Source organism: Malania oleifera, chromosome 3 (assembly GCF_029873635.1).
Source record: "Malania oleifera isolate guangnan ecotype guangnan chromosome 3, ASM2987363v1, whole genome shotgun sequence".
In the NCBI taxonomy this organism is placed as follows: domain Eukaryota; kingdom Viridiplantae; phylum Streptophyta; class Magnoliopsida; order Santalales; family Ximeniaceae; genus Malania; species Malania oleifera.
In genome coordinates, this window is record NC_080419.1 from 16,913,807 (window position 1) to 16,936,794 (window position 22,988).

Genomic DNA, 22,988 nt, shown 5'->3' on the forward strand with positions numbered 1-22,988 from the left:
GGAGCGTTTCCCAAAAAGCCCAGTTTAGAAAATTGATCCGCTAGATGTGTAGAGAATCTTCCCTAGAACACTATAGCGACTTCTGTTTAGCGATTCGGGCTGAGTCCGGGCCGGATTCTTAGAGAGAAGGGAGAGGAGACAAATTTAGAGAGAGAAAATCGAAGGACAATAAATTCTTTCGCGTGGAAGCAACCCTTGTTCAATTTATAAACGTTGCTGCCACGTGGACTCGTCGATGAGAAGATAGGTCTCGTCGACGAGCCACTGAAGAACACTCATTGAAAAGGTTGTGAGCTCGTCGACGAGTTTCAAAACATCTCAATCCTCTTGGTTAATCCTTGTCGATGAGACATACTTACTCAGCTACGAGGCCCACAACATCACTCGTCGACAAGAAAATCCTGCTCGTCAACGAGCACCTGCTTATTATCCTTTTTAAAATTTATTTTTCCTTTTTCTTCTAAACTTTTCTTTTCCCCTCTTTTTCTTTATTCCTTATTTATCTTTTTCATCTATTATTTTTCCTAATTATTTAATCATTAAAATTTTCCAGGTCATTACATTCTTCCCCCCTTAAGAAATTTCGTCCTCGAAATTTTACTTACTAATCATCCTTTCACATCATTAGAATCCATTAAGTTATACAATTCAATATGTATATCATCCAAATCCCTACATTATTTACAATTAATCATATCATCATAAACATTTAGATTATCATGTATACTGCTTAATCATCTATAACTGAATTAATTTATAAATTCCTTAATCATAAGCCCATACATGCTTCCCTGATGGCATCCTCCTCAGCTTGAAGTGTATATAATCGGGGTGGAGCACCTCTTCCAAATGGTACCTACTATTTTTCCCGGTCCTAGTTCTGAATAGATACCATAGGCAACGATTCCCGACAATTTTTCTTGATATACCTTGGCTTATCGCACCTGAAACAATTCGAAGTCTCAAACCAGCATTCACCCCTATGCTTTTTATCACATTTCTAGCATACGGAGTCCATTGCCTCTTTTCCTTTCTTCCCTGATCCCTAACTAACTTCGGCTTGAAAACTAGATGGTACAGGCCTCTTCTTCTACTTTGAAGGCTCTGTGCTGCTCTGGATACTCTTCTCTAGCATTGAAGCTTTATCAACTTATTTTGAGAAAGTCTAAACCTGAAACCCCACCACCAACTCGTATATTTTGTGCCTCAGGCATTTTTCAAATTTCCTGGCCTTCCTTGCCTCTTTTGGGATCAGAAATGGTGCGAAGCGTGATAGCTCCACAAATTTCGATGCATATTCTACAAAAGTTATCTCCCCCTAGGTCAGATTAGTAAATTCCTCAATATTCTCCTCTCTAACGGACGAAGGAAAATACCTGTCAAAGAACAGCTCCTTGAATCTCTCCTAGGTAAGAGCTATCTTTTCCAGCCTTTGGTCCTCTAGTAGCTTTGCCAAATAGCCACCAGCGTTTCGCCTCCCTGGTCATCTTAAATGCAGTATAATGGACCTTTTGCTCGTTCATACAGTCGAGTACAGTCATGATCTTCTCTATTTCTTGTACCCAATTCTCTGCAGCCACTAGATCAGGTCCTTTTACAAAAGTCAGAGGGTTTATCCTCATAAACTCCTTAATGCTACAGCCCTGACCTGTAGGTGGACAATTATGTTCTTTACGATCCGTCTTTATCTCTACCCTAATGTGACAGGCTATTCCCCACAGCACCTTGGAGGTATTAATGTCCTCTTCACTGTAAGTATCTAAACCTTCCCTTCCTTCAGCCTCTACGTCCTCATCTTTAGGATCCATCCTAAAAATAGGATAGAAAGGGGATAAGAATTTCATATCATAACTCTAACAACATAATTATATAATTTAAATCCAATATACATCCAAGTTCTTCTTATAAGGACCAGCCTCACAATTTAGAAACGAAATCATCTAAGGTTTACTGTGGCTTTTCTGAGGTCGTCGACTGCTCCAGAAAAATCACAGGAAAACGTTGACGTACTTCCGCCTCCAAACTACAAAACAAAATCCTATACTTCCCTACACCATACCTACTTCTTAACACCTAACCTATTTATCTAGTATCCTTATCCTAACTAATTCATATACTCTGGTATAAATCATCCCTAAGTTTGCAGAACTCAAAATCTATTGCTCCGATACCAAATTGTAACGACCCGAACCCTTAAACCTGATTCGGTGTGTTATTCCTGAAAATCCATAAATAAATACATACATATGCAGTGAAAAACATAACTATGATCCTCAATCATAAAAATAAATACCAGAGTTTACTAATTCTATCCATATTCCATAATAGCCATTCATCACCTATATTCCCATATATACACATATCTCCAAAAATATTCAGTATTCACTACACCAGTATGTTTTAAAACCATCCATAAAATCTAGAAAACTTTAAAACATAAAATATAAAACATAACTTATATACATCCCAAATATCATCAAAATGTTTGTACCCTTTTCTCTATCTAGAACCCAACAACGCTATCAACCTCGAGCTTCTCTAAACTCATTTTCGTGGTGGTCCTGAAAAGATAAAATTGTAATCAGGTGAGACAAATCTCGTCGACGAATTTTAGTAATATGAAACCCCTCTTGGTAACTTCTCATTGACGAGACATATGCTCTCGTTGACGAGCCAAGGCAGAATGCTCGTCGACGAGACCAGTTGGTTCGTCGACAAATGCTTGTTGACACGCTTAAAATATTTATTTTTCTTCCCTTTTCTCTTATTTTATTATTTTTATTAATAATTTTTTTCCAAGTCGTTACACCGGCATTCACCCCAATGCCTCTGATGACACTTGGAACAGGGGGGAGTGATGGATTTCCTTGATGGACTCGGTGTCCCACCTCCTATCGCTGGCCCGTGTAGTTACCAGGCCTCCTCTATGTACCCTGATTGGTGTCGGTCTGAAACTTAGGAGGTAAGGTACTCTTCCTTTGATTTGCTATCCCTACTCTCCTCTGCAGACTGGTCTCCAACACCGTGGCTTTGTCAACCAGCTCTGAGAGACTCTGGACCTAAAACGCCACCACCTACTCATATTCTCCCTCTCTCAGACCTTTCTCAAATCTCCGTACCTTCTTCGGCTCGTCTGGGACCATGTATGGGGCGAAGCGAGATAGCTCTATGAACTTGGTAGCGTACTACTGTATGGTCAAGTGCCCCTAAGTCAGATTTAGGAATTCCTTTGCCTTAGCTTCCCTGGTGGAAGCGAAGAAATATCTATCGAAGAAGATGTCCCTAAAATAATTAGAGGTCAAAGCTGGAGGTCCTGGTCTCTGTTCCTCCATCAGTTTTACTGCTCTCCACCATCGCTTAGCTACCCTAATTAACTTGAAAGTGGTATACTGCACCCTCTGCTCATTGGTGCAATGCAGAACATCTAGAAGTTCTTCAATCTCCCGAACCCAATCCTCAGCCGCGATCGGGTCCACTCCTCCTGCAAATTTTGGTGGATTCATACAGGTGAACTGCTCGATGGTGTAGCCCCGATCTGTAGGTGGGTAATTCTGCCCTCTGGAGTCCCGCCGGATCTCCCCCATAACCTGCCTGGCTAAGTCCCGCAGCACTACAGAGGTATCTATATCCTCCTCGCTGGAAGCCTCCACATTATTATTTCCTCCGGTGTCTACCCCCTTATCTTTGGGATCCATCCTAAAAATAAGGTAACGAATAATTTCTTAAAATCCTATTGTTGAAACAAAACCAGTATAGCTAATTAGCTAAAAATATAGAGTTCCTCATGAACTTTTCCCACACAGATAAACCATTTGCCCTCTAGACTCCCAATCCAAAGTTTGGCCTCATCGCTCAGAAATAGAACAGTCAATGGTTTGCCATGATTTTTCTAAGACCGTCGTCTCAGGAAAACCACAGAAGACCTTCAAGGGACTTCAGCCTCCAAGCAACAAGACAAAACCCCAAAATCTTAAGTACCCAACTTTGCTATCCATCCTATACCTGACCTACTCACAACACTTAGACTGCCCATTCCTGCTCTTATCACCACTCATTCCTATACTTTGGTAGTATTATCCTCTAGAGTCTGTAGAACCTAACAACCTAGGCTTTGATACCACAATTGTAACGACCCCAAAAATATTCCATAATATACATAAAATAATATCATCATATGATACCTCTGATACCACAATGCAACATCCACGGACCCAATGGGGTTCGTGTTAATGCCATCCCATAATTTATTTAAACAAACGAACAACGAAAGCAAAATGCTCTTTTAACATCATACACACTAGAGTACTAGCCCTCAACCTTTGTATCAATATCTTCCAAAATATATTACAACCTAGAATGACCAAAAGCAACTAAATATAACCAAATAGGGTCCTACCAACACTCACTCTCAGCTAGCTCATCTAGGTCCCGCCCTGAAGCTCCTAAACTCGGTTTCCTGTATGCCTTGAAAAGTTGATATATTTATTGGGGTGAGACACTTCTCAATAAGGCGAATTAATTATTATTAGTGTGTAGTTAACACGAGTTTTAGTGAAATCAGACACATTCTTTAATTTACTTTAGCTGACAAATATAACATTTGTATAATATAACTCACACCTATATAGTTGGAAATATACATTTTCTTCATAATATAATCAGCTTAGTAAATAATATCATTTACATAAATTCACATATATGCGTAAAAGAAACCCCCTTTTGGACAAACAACATCATCATGTATAAACCCCCATGATCAGGTTGTGCGGTTTGAAGACTGGACTTAACCATGACTAGCCTATCACCAGGTTAAGTCAGAGAATCCCATCTGTTAGTCTGATTTGCCTACCTAGTCTAGTCCGGACTCATGAGGGGTACAACAACTCTTCGCGGCCAAATTGACTGTTTGAAGGCCTACACGTCTCACTACCGTGTGAATGCGCTAACTTATTCACTAGCAACAGTACCGTATTCTCATCACATCTGGTCTTCAGGGTTCTTAAACCATATAATGCAATTTAAGTAATAAAAACTGTAATATAATCTCATTTTCATAATTCAGTATAAAATTTGTCATATCAAAACTCAACATTAGCCCGTCATATCAAAACCCGGCATTCAGTCGTCATATCAAACCCGACTTTCAGCCGTTATATCAAACCCTACATTTAGCCATCATATCACATTTCACAATTTCCACCACATTTCCAGTATTTCCATCAATCAGTACAAATCACATTTTCACTGTATAATACCATATATAAAAATACTCAGATTCAATTGTGCAATAAAATATAAATAAATCTCATACCACACGATTTTTAACTGATAAATCATAATATACTAAACTGTCCAGAAAAAATATCAAAATACCGATTTAATAAGGAAAAAAAGACGATCAACCCTACTCACTTTGGTTTTCTCCAAATATATATGTATGATAACCAAAACCCATCGTTTCCATATGCTTGAATAATTCAGAAAATCATAGATAGTATTTCTGTATCCATATTCTCAATTCAATAGGTTCAATTTAGAAAACAAACTGACATAATTTATTCTCCTTACCTGTTCTTGAAAATATGCCTAAAACGCTCAGAGGACGAAACCCCAGCTTTCTTAAACTTACTGCGGGAAGTGAGTTGGCAAGCCGAGAGAGGAGAGAAAGACAATCGGAGAGTAAGTGCGGATCCCGAGAAGCCTTAGGAGAGAGAGAGAGAGAAGAGAGAGGAGAGAGAGAGACACGTGAGGGAGAGAGAGAGAGAGAGAGAGAGAGAGAGAGAGAGAGAGAGAGAGAGAGAGAGAGAGAGAGAGAGAGAGAGAGATAGATATGAGAGTTATAAATTTTTTTTGTGTTATCTCAGTACCTAAGGATGCTTAGCCCACTTGAAACCGTCAACGATTTTCCTGAGCTTTACGAAACCATCGACGGTTTTCCTGAGACTCCCTAAAACCGTCGACGGTTTGGCCCCCTACCAAACTGATTTCCTCCTTTACTTTTTCTTTTCTTTTCTTTTATTTATTTTCTTTTCTTTTATTTATTTTCTTTTCTTTCTGGGTTTGGTTCCAACATATATAATGTAACATGACATTTTTTTTGTTCCTAATAATCGTGTGTCATGTTAAAACATAATGTTCATCATATAATTGGACAACCTAGGTTTAGTCTAAGGACATAATTGACAGTCACATTTACACTCATAGATTGCTCCTATATATTTCCAGTTTCAAACATTCTTAAATAATAAAATGAAAGATAACTATTGTGCTTGCATAAGGGTGTGAGTTATGTACTTTAATAGATTAAGGTGATATTGAAATTGTAGAGAGAGATATTAAGTTATATTAAAATTCATTCATACAAAAGCTTAAATAAGAAAAGCTGATAAAAAATCAATGCAACGGCTGTATCAATTCCTGGTTAAATGATTTTACATAAAACTATGTTTTGGTAGTATTGTTTGGCAAGAACAATACACTACAGAGCATGATTTGCTAGTTGGTGGCATGCCTCTTCTCTTTCTATCCCCTCTTCCCCCCTTTCTCTAGCTGTCATCCATGAACTGCACAACCCAAATCTTCACAACGGTCCCATTTCCTTCCCTCTTTTCCAACCCCAACTTCAAATCCCCAATTTCTCCGCATTTCGCTCCTGGTTATGTCCATCAAAACCCTAGACCCCGCCTTACCCTGAAACAAGTCATCCAACCATCGAGGACCAGAAGACTTGTAGTCCATTCCACAGCAACCAGAGATGGCGATGGCGATGGCTTAACTGGGAACTGGGGAAACTGGTTGCCCGCTGGAGCTGTTGCAGCTGATAAGGTTCTGAGATTGATCTCCAATGCCACCTCCAGCCCCATCTGCCAGTTCATTTCGTTCCCCGCCACGTTTTTGCATTCAGTGGATCCGAGAATCAAATTGGTAATTATTTTTTGTTTATATGAGCAATTAATCGTTCTTTTCTAATAAATAAAAAAAAAATCGTAGTGTTTTGGCTTTGGTTGGCTCTGTTGGTTTGCTGGTGTTTTTTTTTTTTTTTATATTTAATAATTAAAATTGTTTTGGGGTGCTGGGAGAAGTCTGTGGGGTTGTTGGTGCCTTTTTGTTCATCTGTAGTTTATACCCATTTTAGTTGCTGAGAAATGTTAGGACGCAAAAGATTGTTTTAACTTTTGAAATATTCATTTTTTGGAACCTGAGAAAAGGTCAATCTCTCCCAATGTGCTGGATATGAGAGGTGAGTTTTTCCTTAATTGGAAGCCACGCCGTTAGCATAAAATTGATATTGATTTCCACCAACTCTCCACACTACTATTTAACTCCACTCACTAGCCCTACCTTTGGCATCCCCCTACTTGCGGTTAAGGTAATGACTTTAGGCATGGCCAGCCCAGCTCCCAAAGTGTGATGGAGGTTTGTGTACAGGGCAGGGAGTGAATTCATTTGACCAATGATTACTAGCGATCCCGACTTGATATAGGCGAGTTGCACTCCATGTAGGAATAATATAAGGAAATATGCTACAAAATTAAAATTCACTTCAAGGCATGTTATAATGTCATTTTCCTTAAAATGTTATTTGCCTCCACCAGATTGGTGTGTATTGAGTCAACAAATACATTTCCAAGATACAATGAAGCTTAGATTATGATCTGATATCAGTTTGCATTATACACAAACGAAAACTGATCACAAACACCCTTAGAGTAATCTGAACAAAATTTATGGAATTCTATTTCTGCAGATAATAGAATCTTGAATTGAAAAAGATATAATTTGAGGAAGCTTTTTGTAAGGAAGAGAAGGAGAGAATGATGAATTTTCTTGTATTTTCTGTGGAGTTAGCTCTGTCTTTATATAGACAAAATCATGCATTTTCCAAAAGGTTGCATATGTTCCAAAGGGTTGCATCCATTCCAAAAGGTTGCATCTGTTCCGAAAGGTTGTATCGCTTAACCAATTTTAAGAGATTATTCCACCTTGTCATTTGTTAATGACCTTTCATTTTCCATTTTTTCCAATGTGAGACAAATCCACATAACTTTAAATGCTTTAGAAAATTCATCAAAGGAAGACTTTAAAACCCACCTATAAAATCCTATATTTTAGAAAATATTTCAGCATTCCCCGACCATTTTCAAAATATAGATGAAAAAAAATTTATTCAGATAAGAGATAATTTATGCATAAATGAAGGTATTTTTAGAACTTGAACCTTCACTTAGTGAATACATATCAAAGTTAATCAAGATTACATAGTAGACGAACTTTGAACTAGAAATCCTCTTTTGATTAACCGGATACATATCACACACAAATTATCAGATCTTTAGGTGTTACCAAAAGCCAATGCTGGATTAGCCTTGCGTCTATATCCCAGTTTGATGAGTGCTCTAGAGATAAATCCATTTCTCATAGGAAGCGGCACCACTTCCGACACTCATATAGATAGGTTTATCAAAGGTACCCCTGTAATTAAAGTACCTCACAGAACCTGTTATAAACCTATTAAGAGTTTAAGCTCAACCTTCACCTTTTCACATTACAGGTACAAAGCACTATTTTTTTTGGGAGGGACTATATGATACACCTATACATTTTAGTGCTTTCAATCACTACATATGATGTACTTTGCTCATTGAACTCAAGAGCTTGAAAATTTCAAGTGTTGAGTCGAGTTTCCATCATTGGTGACTATGGGTTATGGATTTAAGTCCCATCCCCTTTGATGTTTTCTAGACCACGTCTCTTGCAAGTCCTTTTGTTAATGGGTCAGCCAAATTTTGGCTTGATCTCACAAAATCTATGGTAATTACTCCATCGGTAATTAACTGCCTTATGTCTTAGGCCAATATGTCTGGATTTTCCATTTATATATATTACTATATGCCCGTAACAAAATTGCCTCACTATCATAATGCAAAGATATAGGTGGCATAGGCTTTGGCCAAATTGGAATTTCTAATAGCAAATTCCTAAGCCATTTTGCCTCTTGGCTACAAGAAGCTAAAGCCACAAATTCTGATGCCATAATGGAATTTGTTATAAGGCTTTGCTTCTTTGAACCCCAGGAGATTGCTCCTCCACCAAGGGTGAATATCTACCCACTAGTTGATGTATGATCATTACGATCAGTGATCCAACTGACATTTGTGAATCCTTCTAAAACAGTAGGAATTCCTTCATAAAGTATGCCATAATCCATAGTATTTTTCAAATACTTTAACACTCTATATATAGCATGACAATGAAAATCACTAATTTAAAGCCAAACTTATTAAGTAGGCTTCTAGAAACTAGATTCTTCCTAATTTTTGGTACATGATATACATCAGTGAGAGTCAAACTTTTTCCAGAAGTAAATTCTAAAGTGACATCTCCTTTGCCTTTGACTACAACACTCCTTCTTCCATCATATGTACTTTGGAAGTATGCTCTTCTGCACCTTTTTGGTTATGCCTGAACACTTTCTTAACTTGGAAATGTTGGCCCAGTTGTTCTAGAGACATATCATCCTTCCTGTGCTTCAAAGATTTTCTAACATCTTTCCACGATGGAGGTAACTTATCAATAATAGATGAAACAGAAATGTATTCATCAATTTTCATATTATGTTGATTAAACTGGTTAAGGATATGCAAAATTTCATGAAACCATGGTTCGAAATCGCGGTCGCGGGTAACGTCGCGAAACGGTCGTGGGTGTCTCGGGTCGCGGGAGACGCGGGTGTTACGTTACGGGAAGCGGGCGTAACGGTCGTGAATTTTTTTCAAGCATGCACAACCATGCCAAAATTAAAAAATAAGCATGAAATCCATTAATACATGATTTTTAATGAATTTTGAAGGCTTTCATTCAACCTACAAATGCTTTTGAATAGGCATTATGATTTTTATATTAATTTTAGTGTGCTGTTTACAAAAAAAAGCATATTTTTTTATAGTTTACAATATTTTAATGAGCAAAAAGATGTAGAAATGTAAGAATCAATTAATTAAAGTCATAAAATTACTAAAAATGAATCAATACTCAATAGATTTAATACTCAATATACACATTACACATACATGAATTTAAAAAGTGATTAATATCAAATATCAATAAATAGTTGAAAATACATGAATACAATATTACAAATTTATAACATAACACATGTCACCGCCAAAAAGAATGACGTGGAGGGTCTTCATAATTTGCATCTGTATCTTGAGATTGGGATGGGAAATTATCTCCCCATCCTTGTGGAAATACATAGTTGAATGAACCCAAGTTTGCGTCATTTTGTTGTTGCTCTTGAAAATATACTGGTGATGAAAATTCTCCTGAATAATGTCTATAAGTTGGGACAGGGGCTGGCTCTAGGTAGTGTGTAGAAGAAGACTCACTAGATCCTGAGATTCCTAATCCACTGGGATGAAAATGTGAGTCACGAGATGCATAATGTGGATATGCTGGATGAGATTCATATGATTGTGATGATGAACCATCTAAACCAAAGTCGCCAAAACTACGAACCACACCATATGAATCTTCAGTAGAATCGCTAGGGTCACCACGAGCACTCCTTCTCCTGGGTTGTGAAGATTGGTTCCCTGGAGGAATACCCAAGTCATAATTTTCAGGTATGTCATGTAGTCCATAAGGATCAGAAGGATATATATCCTTTCCAAATGATGTCCCTGTATCATATCCAAAATTATATTCTACACCGCCGCCTCCACCACCACCACTGCCAACCCCCCAACCCCAGCTCCAGCACCACTATTACCATCATCATCACTTGGTGGGCTCAAACCAAGATTGTCATCACTTTGTGTGCGTTCAGGACTTGAACTTGAATCATCATGCGCGTTTATTGGTGGTTGATCACCTCCTTCTGTAGTACCACCAACCTCTTCATTTAACCAATTTGAATCGTCCTGACCGTTGAGTAGTGGTATCTCTCTCTCCTCTAACCATTGACTTAAAGGATCATCTTTTTCGAAAATGTAGTCCAAATTGATAGGATTGAAACCCTCTTCAATTTCTTGTTGGCTTCTTCTCATTGTACGTCTTAACTTTAACCTCATGTTGTAATGTACGAAAACAAGTTTTTGTAGTCTCATGTACTTTAATCTATTTCTTGTTTTCGTATGGATGAGGCTAAAGGTACTCCAATTACGCTCACAGTTCGAAGTTGATGTGGTCTGGCTAAGAACTCTAATTGCTATTCTTTGGAGCTCAGGAGCACACAAGCCATAATGAATCCACCATTCAGCTGCATGAATAATTAAAAAGAGTTTTATGTTAGTATAGCGTATTTCAAAAGTCAAATTTGAACACAAAGAGAGAAAATAGAGTAATTCTCCATTATTTAGCTATATAGCCATATTTACCAGGATTTGTTTGTTTCACTGCCCTTTGAGCCAACGGGATTCCAAAAGTTTCCTGCCTATCTCGATATAGCAACAACTAAAAAAGGATGATTGTGAAATATAATTAATTAATTAGATGTATTAATAATTATTCTTGAAAGTATTACAGAATACTAGAACAATTCATTATTCAATTTAATGGAACCAATACTTACTTGATTAATAGCCCGAATTTGAGTATCTGTATTGGGTACCAACTTGGTTATCACTTTTTTAACTCCATCCATGACTTCTCTAGCAACTTTAGGAGAGGGTGGGGCACCATAAAGAAATTGTGGGTTCAAAAAATACCCTACAATTAAATTTAGAAACATATTAATCAATAGTTTTCTAATGCAACTATGCATAATTTAAAAGTTAAAATAATAAAAAATTGTATTTGATTTACACTTACCAGCAGCGTGCAAATCTTGGTGCAACTGAACTCCACCGGTTGTATCTTCCAATAGTCTTTGTAAAACCGGCAATCTTTTTGAAAGGCCAACTTCGCCCTATCAATTGCCTCGTATATGAAGCTCATTGTTGGTTTTTCATCACCATCAACCAATTTAAGAACTTTCACCAAGGGTTCTTGCACTTTAATTATATCAGAGGCCTTTTGCCAAAACTCTTTGCCTAAGATAATTTTCTTTGAATCATATGCTGGGCCTGATTTTGCCATTCCAAACCTTGAGTTTTTCCAAGCATCAGATGTAAACATTTCCCTTAGTGCTTGTTTATGTCTGACAATAGTCTCCAAAGCAATGAAATTTGTGGCAAATCGAGTGATGGTAGGGCGAAGTAACTCTTTATTATTTGTGAATTTCTTCATGAAATTCACTGTCCATGTGTGGTTGTAAATAAATGAGGTTATTGTTCTTGCATCTTCTAAGACCTTCTTCACGTTACTTTTCTTACCAATATCTTCAAGAATAAGGTCTATGCAATGAGCTGCACATGCTGTCCAATAGAGATTGGGCCTCTTCTGCATTAATAATTTTCCTCCTGTCTTCATTGCAGCTTCATTATCAGTCACTACTTGGACAACATTCTCCTCTCCCAAGTCCATAATACTATTTGCATATACAATTAAAATTAGAAAATTACCTGAAATAATATTCAGCTGTTCTACTTGACACATCAGAGGCATCAACTGATTTATGAAACACGGTGCCTCTATCGCAATAAACTAAAAAGTTTATAATGTGTTTTCTAGTTGGTCTTGACCAACCATCACACATAAGTGTTACACCTCTCTCCTTCTAAATTCCAGCAAAAGAAGCTATATAATTTTTCATTTCTTGATACTCTTGTTCCAAATAAATTTCAGATATCTCATAGGGTGATGGACCCTTTACCCCCTTTCCAACCTCTGTAGCAATATCAAGCATAGGTTGCATAAATGGAGAGTCAGCTACATTCGCTGGAATCTGATTATAAATTAGGAATTTTCCAACTGCTTTTCCTAATTTACTTTTTAAACCTTTCAGTAACTTTGTGTTGATTTTTGGTTGTTTTGTACTCTTGCTTCTTTCTAAAATAGGATCCATTGCCTTTAGTCTAGCTTCAGGGGCATTAGGATTGATCCATTGTTGTCCACTACTTCCAGCTTCTCGACCACTATAAGATCGAGCTCCTGCTCTATTGAAACCACTGGTAGCACCACTGCCAGAGCCACCTCCCTCTTCATAAATATTACCCCTTCTAGTTGTTCTTGCTCGAAATCTTTGTCTCTCTTCCCATTGTTGTTGTGATCGCATGCTTTCTTGTCGAGCAAATCTCATACTTTCTTCTTCCAAATCTTCTTCATCGCTCAAATTCTCAAAATCTCCTCTAATTTGGGCTTCTGCTTCTTCTTGCCTTTTTTGTTTATCTTTTTTCTTCTCAGCATACTGTTGTAGATGTTTCATCATTTGTTCTCTTACTTGTGTGGTCACATTTGAGCATCCATCTACTTGACCCTTTTTATGTGCCAAGTGTTGTTTCAAGCGTGTAATGCCCCCTTTGATTATCTTCCCACATAACTCTTTATGTGCCAAGTGTTGTTTCAAGCGTGTAATGCCCCCTTTGATTATCTTCCCACATAACTTACACATAATAACATGTCTATTACCGTCCACCGCAGTACCAAAATGTCATCCAATATCCTCACTAGGTAAGTTTTCATTTCTTCTATCACGTGACATATTGATAGACTTAATTTGATGATCTCTACACAAAATATAAAGAAAATACAAAGTTACAACCTTCCTACAATGACAAGAATTATATAATTAGTAATTTAGTAAATATTAAATAATAAGTACTAAATAGTCCTAATTTTAAATACTTATTACATAAAAAAAAAGTATAATATTTGATTAAAAATAATAAGTAATGTTTATTATTTTTATATTTAAATAAACAAAATTATAAAATATTAGATATTTTATTACAAAAAAAATATATTCCTTTATCTTTAAAAAGATATTTTCATTATTTTTTATAGCTTGATTTTATTTTCATTTATAACTATAAGAAATTAACATTGTAATTTTAAAGGTGAAAAAGATTTTTGCTCTACTTTCATATACATCACAGCATCACAAATAGAGATCTATATATTACAAATTAACTATTTAATTTTTTAAGCATTTTCTCAGTATATGGATTAAAATTAAATTTTTCTACAAATTCCAGTAGTAATTAGTAAAAATCAGATTTATTAATGTATTAACTATTAGGTTAATTTTTTTTTTATTAAGTTATCAATTTTTACTTTATTTGATAACTAAAAACAAAAAATAGATGTAAACATTTATTTTACCTAATTTTAAATTTAATGTCAAAATGATGTTTTAAAACTTAAAAAATATTAATAAACAGGGTCACCCTACTCAAGAAATGGTAAGTAGATACACATGTAACATAAAATGGGTGACAGATGTTATTTAATTTTTTTTTCTTTTATAATATGAATATTATTTAATATTTTTTCAATAGATGGGAGTGAATATGATATCTTCTTTATCAAAATGACCACTTTGTCTTGCTGACATAAATAGTATGTTAGCCAATTGGTGCCATGAATTAATTTTATTTCTATAAGTTTGGCAAATCCTAAGACTAAATATTATAATAATTGTGCAGAGTATTCCTTGGAATTCTTTAAGAATGGTGAAAAATAGAGCTCAATTAAGCCTAGATAATATAAAATGCCATCACATGGATGTCTTGTGTACATACATTATTTTCATGCTTTGTTTAGATGGTGAATGCAGTAGTGGATAATAGGATATTCAAATATTATTATAAAAAAGGCTTCAATTATTATTGGTAAATATTAATTATTTACTAACCTTAAAAAATATTAATTATATACTATTAATAATTGCTTGCTATGTCATGGAATTAATTTTCATAATTATCTTTCAAAAAATATAATACAATTAAAATATTTATAAATTAAGAAAATTTTATTTTACATAATTATTAATGATTTCTAATTTTTTACTCTATTAAATTACTTTTTTTTTTAAATTCAATTTAACAAACCTATTTTACAACAAAATATAATTTAAAAAAATAAACAGAATGAAAAGTGCTGTGGGTACAAAAAATATAATTTAAAAAAAAAAAACATAATGAAAAGTGCTGTGGGTGTTGAGTGTTAGTGTTAGAGTGTCTCATACGCTGGGGCCTGGGAGTCGAGTCAGACCGAGAGAGGGGAGGGATTCGAGGGAACTCGGAGGGAGGGATTCGAGGGAACTCAAAGGAGCCTCGAAGGAGCGAAGGCTGCGAAGCACAAAGCAGCGATGACTCCAAGCTCCGAAGCTGAAATCGAGAGGCTGGCTGGTGGCGACTGCGACGACTGGTGGAGGAAGGTGCCGACTGTGACGACTGGGGGAGCTGCTGCAGACTTGTCGCCGTCGCCGGTGACTCGCCAAGTTGCTGGAACTGCAAGTCTGCAATTCTTGAGTCCTGGAAGGCTGCGAAGTGCGAAGATGAGTAGATCTGCTCGATAGCCTCGGTGTGCTCACTCTCAGGCTTCGAAGCCTTCTTATTTCTTCGACCAACAAATTTTCACGGTTAGTTTGTAACTTTCCATTTTACCCTTTGAATGGCAGATGGGTGTGGGGACTGGGGAGAGGGGAAAAGCAGCGCTGCTGCCTGCAGCAGAAACCTTCAGCAAATCTGTGACCTGTCGGCCATGTAACGGTCCGTAACGGATGTTACGACGTGTAACATTGGGGTATCAGCCGTTACGTGCCGTTACGTCTCCGTAACGGCCGTTACGGCCATGAATTTTTTTCGAACCACATTATCGGCCCGTATCAGTTTTGGGGCCTCCAATTTCCGTTACGTATCGGCCGTTACGCTACGTAACGGCCGTTATTTAAAACCATGCATGAAACTGCTCTACAACAGACCTATTATCAACCATGGTATAATTGAAAAATTTTCCAGTCAGAAATTTCTTATTGGTCGCATCATTTGTGAGATACATAGCTTCAAGTGCATCCCACAACTCCTTTGCAATAGCTATATTCTGATACAAATTGAATAGATTGTTTGAAATTGAATTGCAAATGTGGCCTTTGCATATATAATCATCTTGTTCCCATTTAAGTTTTGCACGTCCTTCAGCCAAAGTCTCATTCTCGTTCACAGCAGTCAACGCCTGAAATTACTTCCATCAAACCGTTCAAGTTTGACAAAATCCATAGCGAATTCCCTCAAGGGTTGAAGAACCAGCCATTTCGCAGAATAATGTTTTAAGATTGTAGGAATAATATAAGGAAATATGTTGCAAAAATGAAATTCGCTTCAAGGCACGTTACAATGTCGTTTTCCTTAAAACGTTATGTGCCCTCACCAGATTGAAGTGTATTGAGTCAGCAAATATGTTTTTAGGATACAATGAAGCCCAGATTATGATCTGATATCAGTTTGCATTATACACAAACGAAAATTGATCATAAACACCTTTAGAGTAATTTGAACAAATTTTCTGGAATTCTATTTCTGCAAATAATAGAATCCAGAATTGAAAAAGATATAATTTGAGGAAGCTTTTTGTAAGGCAGAGAAGGAGAGAATGATTAATTTTCTTGTATTTTTCGTGAAGTTAGCTCTGTCTTTATATAGACAAAATCATGCCTTTTTCGAAAGGTTGCATCTGTTCCAAAAGGTTGCATCCATTCCAAAAGGTTGCATCTGTTCCGAAAGGTTGCATCTGTTTCGAAAGGTTGCATCCGTTCCGAAAGGTATCAATTTTAAGAGATTATTCCACCTTGTCATTTATTAATGACTTTTCCTTTTCCACTTTTTCCAATGTAGGACAAATCCACATAACTTTAAATGCTTTAGAAAATTCATCAAAGGAAGACTTTAAAACCCACCCATAAAATCGTATATTTTAGAAAATATTTCAACACTCCGCTATCCAAATTGAGGACGGGCTTTTGGAGTTAGCTCACCCTTATGGGTAGCAACCCGAGGGTTTCTCATAAGCCAAATGGAGTGCTATTGAACATTTTACGAGGGAATTTTTTTCTTATTTATTGATTTATTTTTTACTTTATACAGCATGGGTATGCCATTGGAAATTGGTCATGGTTTCTGGTTTTTGTATATGCATTGGAGTCTGCAAAAAGAATGGTTATATCTTTTGGATGGAGGAAGAAATTTATTTGGAGTGAAGAATGTACAAGGAGGATGAGAAATCCTCAGAAAAATAAAAAAGGAATTTTTGGTTTTTGTATATGCATTGGAGTCTGCAAAAAGAATGGTTATATCTTTTGGATGGAGGAAGAAATTTATTTGGAGTGAAGAATGTACGAGGAGGATGAGAAATCCTCAGAAAAATAAAAAAGGAAAAAAATAAATGGAAAGCTAAGTCAATATGGAAACAAGATTTAGCTTATAAAGCCAACCAAATGCACTAGACATCTGAAAAGGCCAGGCTTCCAAAATGCACAATAGGCCTCATGGAAACCAAATGAACACTACTGCCCTATGTCAAATCAAGTGTATAAGCACAATCTCTAAAGATCTGAGAATTTCTCTCCCCCCACAATACCCATATAACAGCAAAAATTGCACTTTGCTGCAAAAATTTCTGTTCTTTTGCAAAAGCCCCAAAAGAATAAGGATGTGTCCAACACTTTCGCAACAATCTTAAAGGTTTGTTCCATAAGCAAAGCCACTGAGCAGTGAAGAAATAGTAAATGAACCTAATTTTCGTTACTGCCATAACTCACAATGCCTACATCAGGTGAGAGGGCCATAGGTCATCTAATCTGCAGCAGATCATTGATGTTAACTCTATTAAGGTGAATGGTTGTTGTTATGCTGTGAATTGTGGAGGTGATGCGTTTTTTGATTCTGTATTTTTGGACCAATATCTGTTCATGTGCTAACCAATTAAATGTAGGAGATCCCTTCCTAGTAATCAAATTACGTTGTAAGTATTTAGAAACCATTAAAGTTTGGATAATGGCCTGGGATTTAAAATATAAGCATTTGATCAGTGGGGGCATAAGTATTATTGTGGTTGGCTGGAGGATCTAACTGATTATGATATTATTGGGCATGATGGAAGGATAGCCTTTTCTTAAACTTTATTTTTGGAAAGGCAGCTCACAGTTGAAAGTTACCTGCATAACTTGGATATTTTGAGAATGTACATATCTGGTCCTCCTTTTTTTGTTTTATTTTGTTTTTTTTTTTATTCAAATGATGCTTTAATTGTCCCATCATATTTGTAATGCAGGTATGGGTTCTTGCCCTTGTTGTTTTACCAGCAAGGTCACATATCATGATGCGCTTTGGATTAGTAGCATTCTTGGCTCTCTTGTCTGTATTGATTCTACCAAAATCTGTATGGATGGTGAGTTTGGCTCTATATTTTATTATTATTATTAATTTGGGTTGGGTGGGGAGGGGGGTATTGCACTCACCGCCCCTAACTTTTTTAATAAATTGCAGAGACCTTCCTTAACATTTAAAAAAAAAAAACAGAAAGTTACCTTCCTTGAGTTGGCCTGGTTTGATCCATGGTTGGCAAAATTGAATATGATTTTTCATATGGATTGCATGATTAAATTCAATCCACTAGCCTATTGATTAGAATCTAGTCAATGAATCAAAATAAGCAAGAATTAACCATGACTCTGATGACTCTTGATTCAAATCTTACAATTTATGGTTTGAATCTTATGATTTTTGATCCAGTAAGCATGCACTCTTGACCCAGATACCACAGATCTAATCAAATATAGTTATTAAAAAAATCCAGAAATTCACTATTTTTTAATGTAAAGGCCTTCAAAACCTTTTCTAAGGGTACGTAGAATCAGAATGAATAAAATCTTTTTTCTCTTTTTTGAATTAATTTAAAAAATCTGGTTTCCTAAACTTTTTGTGAAGAGTTTGACACTTTGACAATCTCATGAAGAATTTTGATTTCTTTGATTCTCCTCAAGAGTAGTTTATTTTGAAGCTGAAAGTGTTTATAGATGGGACTTTTTTAACATTATGTAAATTATGGCACATAATCATTCAATTTTCATCTATATATTTCATTTTTAATGTATTTTGTTTGTTTTAGATATATACATGTAATGTGCAACTGTCCGAAATCTTATGATTTGTTTCAGTTTGATTCTTGATTCTAAAAATTAAGGGCCTGTTCGGTTGTGTAAACAGTTTGTTTTCCATTTCCAATTTTCCAAAATAATAAAAAAAAATGCCAGCTTGTTTTCCAACATTTGTACATAAAAGTTGGAAAACACCTTTGGATTTCAATTCACAATTCAAATCTGATTTGACAACTAAGATTTGATCACTTGGAATTAATGATGTGTATGTGTGCACATGTAACTGTTTGTATATATGTTAATAAGCAACTAAGCAAGTGTTCTTATATGAGCAAACAATCACAGCATTTTATCAGGTCTGTCGTCATTTAGGTACCATTTGTTTTACCAGCAGAAATCTATGCCTTGGCAACTGTATTAATCGAACTGGGCATGTGATTGACAGCTTCTGTTTCTTGTTGTTTCTTTTACAATTTTTTTGCAAACATCTTTTTTATTTCCAGTTGTTTTTAGAAAAAAAAATTTTAGACAGTTTGTCTCGTTTTATTATTTTTAATTTTTTCACCATTAGCGCACGTGTCGCTACTTCCATTGTTCTATGTAGTTTAGAATTTTATTGCTTTTGGGCTGGTGAACAATACAAAATAGAGCCCTATCTTTTATGTGCTAATGCATGGAGCCCTCTCTCTGGATTGTGAACACCTATTGTAGGATCAATTGGGAAGAGTTTCCTTGCTCTCTGGAATTTTATTTGTCATGCTAGGGCTGGGTTCAGATGGTGCGCCTCCTCTTGTCCAGTTAAGAACCCCGCCAGCAGCAATGATGGGTATGCCTAATCTTCCTGCATCTGTGAGGGGTTATTCATATTTAATTATGAAGCTAGGGCCACTGCAGTTGACGAGGAAAGGTCTGTCAGTTGCAAGCACATCTGCATGTTTAACATTCACTGTAAGTTGCTTTCTGTTTATTTTTATTCCTCATTTTGGAGGAATAGCCAGAGAAGATTTCATTAATAGGAAGAGAATTTACATGAGGGAGAATGAGACATGTCCTGAAATAGGTCTGGAACAATCCAGAAAAAAAACAACTAATAAATACCAAAAATGAAAAGATCAACATGCCAACAGGTTCCTCCAATCTCTTTGTTCCTCATTTTTTTTTTTTTTAAATTATATAAAGGTCTGTTTAGATGTCCAATGGAAATAAAGTAATTTTTCTTGTTACCTGTTATATTTGGAGGCATGAAGTCTTCCTCTAAGAATGAAAATTTTAAAGTAACCGGATAAGTTTTGGATCTAAAAATGGAAAACTTGTTTAGGAAGAAAAAGGAAAGAAGACAAATATGGGGGACAAGAAATCTACCCAAGTGAGAGCAAAAAGAAACAAACTGACAGCTAACGAACTCAAGCCTAGTGCACCATCTTAATGCTGTCAAAAAAAAAAAAAAAAAGAAAAAAAAAGAAAGAAAGTCTCATGCTGATGCTTGATGAAAGAAATTTACATGATTTCATGTAGATGGGGGCAACCATATTCTTCTTTATGTCTCTATCAAACATTATTAATTTAGGGAAGAACTGATCAATTTTTAAGTTATTGGAACTTATCTTTTCTGATACCTTCTGGTTACTTGAATTCTGAGAAATAGATCTATTTTTGTGAAAGATCTTCCAAAGTGCAAGCCTTTGCCTGACGACCACATCCCCAGAACAACTTGCATCTGCCTTGCGGTGGTTTATGATTCCCTTGACATATGTTGGCATTCCAGTGGCTGAAATTACTCTGACTCTCCTCCTTTCCCTGAGGTTCATCAATCTTGTGTTTGACGAGGTAGGGTAGCAAGTGGTTTATTAATTTTTTCTCTAAGTAGAAAAAGAGTTAAAGGGCAGCCTGGTGCACAAAGCTCCTGCATACGAATTATTAGAATAAATTTCTTTTGAGGATTTTTTCTCCTCTTCTTTGCATATTCTTTTTCTCTCTTTAATAATTTCTTTTTCTATAAAAAATTTATTAGAATAATTTTTCTATTATATTTTTATTTCTTTTGTAGATTGTTAATGGTTATTTAATTGTCAACCTTATTATTGTTCTTGTTATACTTTTCTTCTTTTTTTGTTGTATATTCTTTTCTCTTCTAATAAATTCTTTCTTTATAAAAAATAATAACAATAATTGTGGAATGTGGCTTATTTTAATTTTAATATTTTTGGGGAATCTGCATGATGTGAATAGGTGCGTAATGTTGCATTGGGTATCGTATCTCGGAGGATAAATTGGAGACAGTTGACTATACAGGAGACGCTTGATGGTAAGCTTACAGTCTAATCATTTAGAAGAGTTTTACCTTTTTCTTTGTCTTTTGTTTCATCATAGGTAGCACTAGGAGTGTATTCAAGTTGAGTTGAGTCAATACACTAAAATACTCAAATTCGACTCAACCTGAAAATGTTAAGCTTGAAACTTGGCTCAAACTCGATCAATTTCAAAATTGTTAAACCTGAACAGGACTTGGCTTCAAGTTCCTAAAACTCAAGCTTGACTCGATTATAAATTAATATTAAACACATGCATAAATATATATAATGTATATAAAATATTAAATATATTTATAAAATATATATTATATGACTTATATAATATAAAAATAGTAAAATTAAAAAAGCTTTATTAGGCTTGAAACTCGACTTGGGTATTATTAATAACCTTGAACTTGACTCATTGAAATACTTGAGCAACTCGAATTTGAGCAAAATTAGGTTGAGGCAACTAAGGGGATGAGTTGAGTCCGAGTAGCTTGTGAGTAGGCTTGACTCACTTACCCTCCTAAGTAGCACAGACACTGGCAACGGTTTAGAAGTAAGATATCACATGGACATAGGGACACTGCATATTTTCAAAAAGTAGGACCTGACACAGTTAGCAGGGAGGACACAACTGTAAATAAATATACAACTATAAATGACTGTTTATTTTCATATAGCCGAGTTTATTACAATTTGAAATAAATTAGTATTGCAATTTTTGTTATGAATAAAATAAAATGGAAGTCTAATTACAATGAACCATTTATTATGTCAGTGCCCATCTTGTGACATGTGTCCTGACATGAACATTGCCTTCTTTATAGAAGTGTCCATAGCACATAATTTTCCTATGGATCCTTAACTTCTAGGCTCTAGCGATATTAATTGAAAGATGGTTCTCAGGTTTCCAATAAAGAACCGTTGCTCTTGGGTTGGAACTTGGAAGATGCCACCGTCGAATGGCCAAGCATTATGAGTGATTCACATGGCATGCATGTTTTGCTTTTGTTCACTACAGCACTACCACTTGCTGGCTGAGAAAGTTTCAGTAGGTTAAATCTCATTCAGATTGAATTAATTTAGCAATTTAATCCGTAGAAAATTTTGTGGCTCTTTCAAAATTTTTTGTCTTAAACCTAGTATCTTTGAGGTTTCTATTTTGCTTCTCATCCTCCTTGAAACTTAGGCTTTTACGTGAAGAAGTGGTGCAGACCCCTATTTGTTTATTTATTTATCTACATATCCAAATTCCTGCCTCATGGGGAGGTGGTGTAAGGTTTTATTAAGATGAAGTTTTTTCTCTTCCTTAGAAATGAGGATTTCAAAATTTCAGTTTGGTTTACGCTTGGGAGATCAACTATAGAAATTATATCTATACTATATAGAAAAGTGCATAGTGCAAATCATTTTGTGGACAAAAATATCCTTATCTTTTGAAAGTAAGACCAAAAATTCCTAGAAGTTAATTTTTATACCATATATATATATATATATATATATATATATATACTAATCTCTTAAAAGATACAGTAACATTTCTAAAAGAAATTGTTGGCCCTAGAGTCGAGTCTAGAATCTTTTGCGTATTTTCGCTTTTCTCTACACAATATAAATTTTGGCAAGATGCAAATGATTATATCATGAAAAATAAAATATAAATCATGCACGAGAAATAAATTAAAGAGAAGGGAAGAAAAGCTCAACACCGATGT

The 22,988-nt window shown here is 35.6% G+C and overlaps 1 protein-coding gene across 4 annotated transcripts in view; it reads left to right on the top strand.

Annotated features, from left to right (window-relative positions):
- The first annotated feature begins 6,394 nt into the window (after positions 1-6,394).
- Positions 6,395-22,988, top strand: part of LOC131150164 (protein ABCI12, chloroplastic) — a 32,651-nt gene continuing 16,057 nt past the window's right edge. For 3 of the 4 annotated variants that reach the window (XR_009135486.1, XR_009135485.1, XM_058100749.1), the window contains exons 1-5: positions 6,401-6,924; positions 18,151-18,267; positions 19,688-19,924; positions 20,639-20,803; positions 21,206-21,281. Coding sequence is in view for 1 of the 4 variants with exons in the window: in XM_058100749.1 (XP_057956732.1) it covers positions 6,559-6,924; positions 18,151-18,267; positions 19,688-19,924; positions 20,639-20,803; positions 21,206-21,281 (961 nt within the window). In the remaining 3 variants the exon portion in view is untranslated. Of the gene's footprint in view, positions 6,925-18,150; positions 18,268-19,687; positions 19,925-20,638; positions 20,804-21,205; positions 21,282-22,988 lie in introns of all 4 variants that reach the window. The other variant, XR_009135484.1, reaches the window with a different exon arrangement.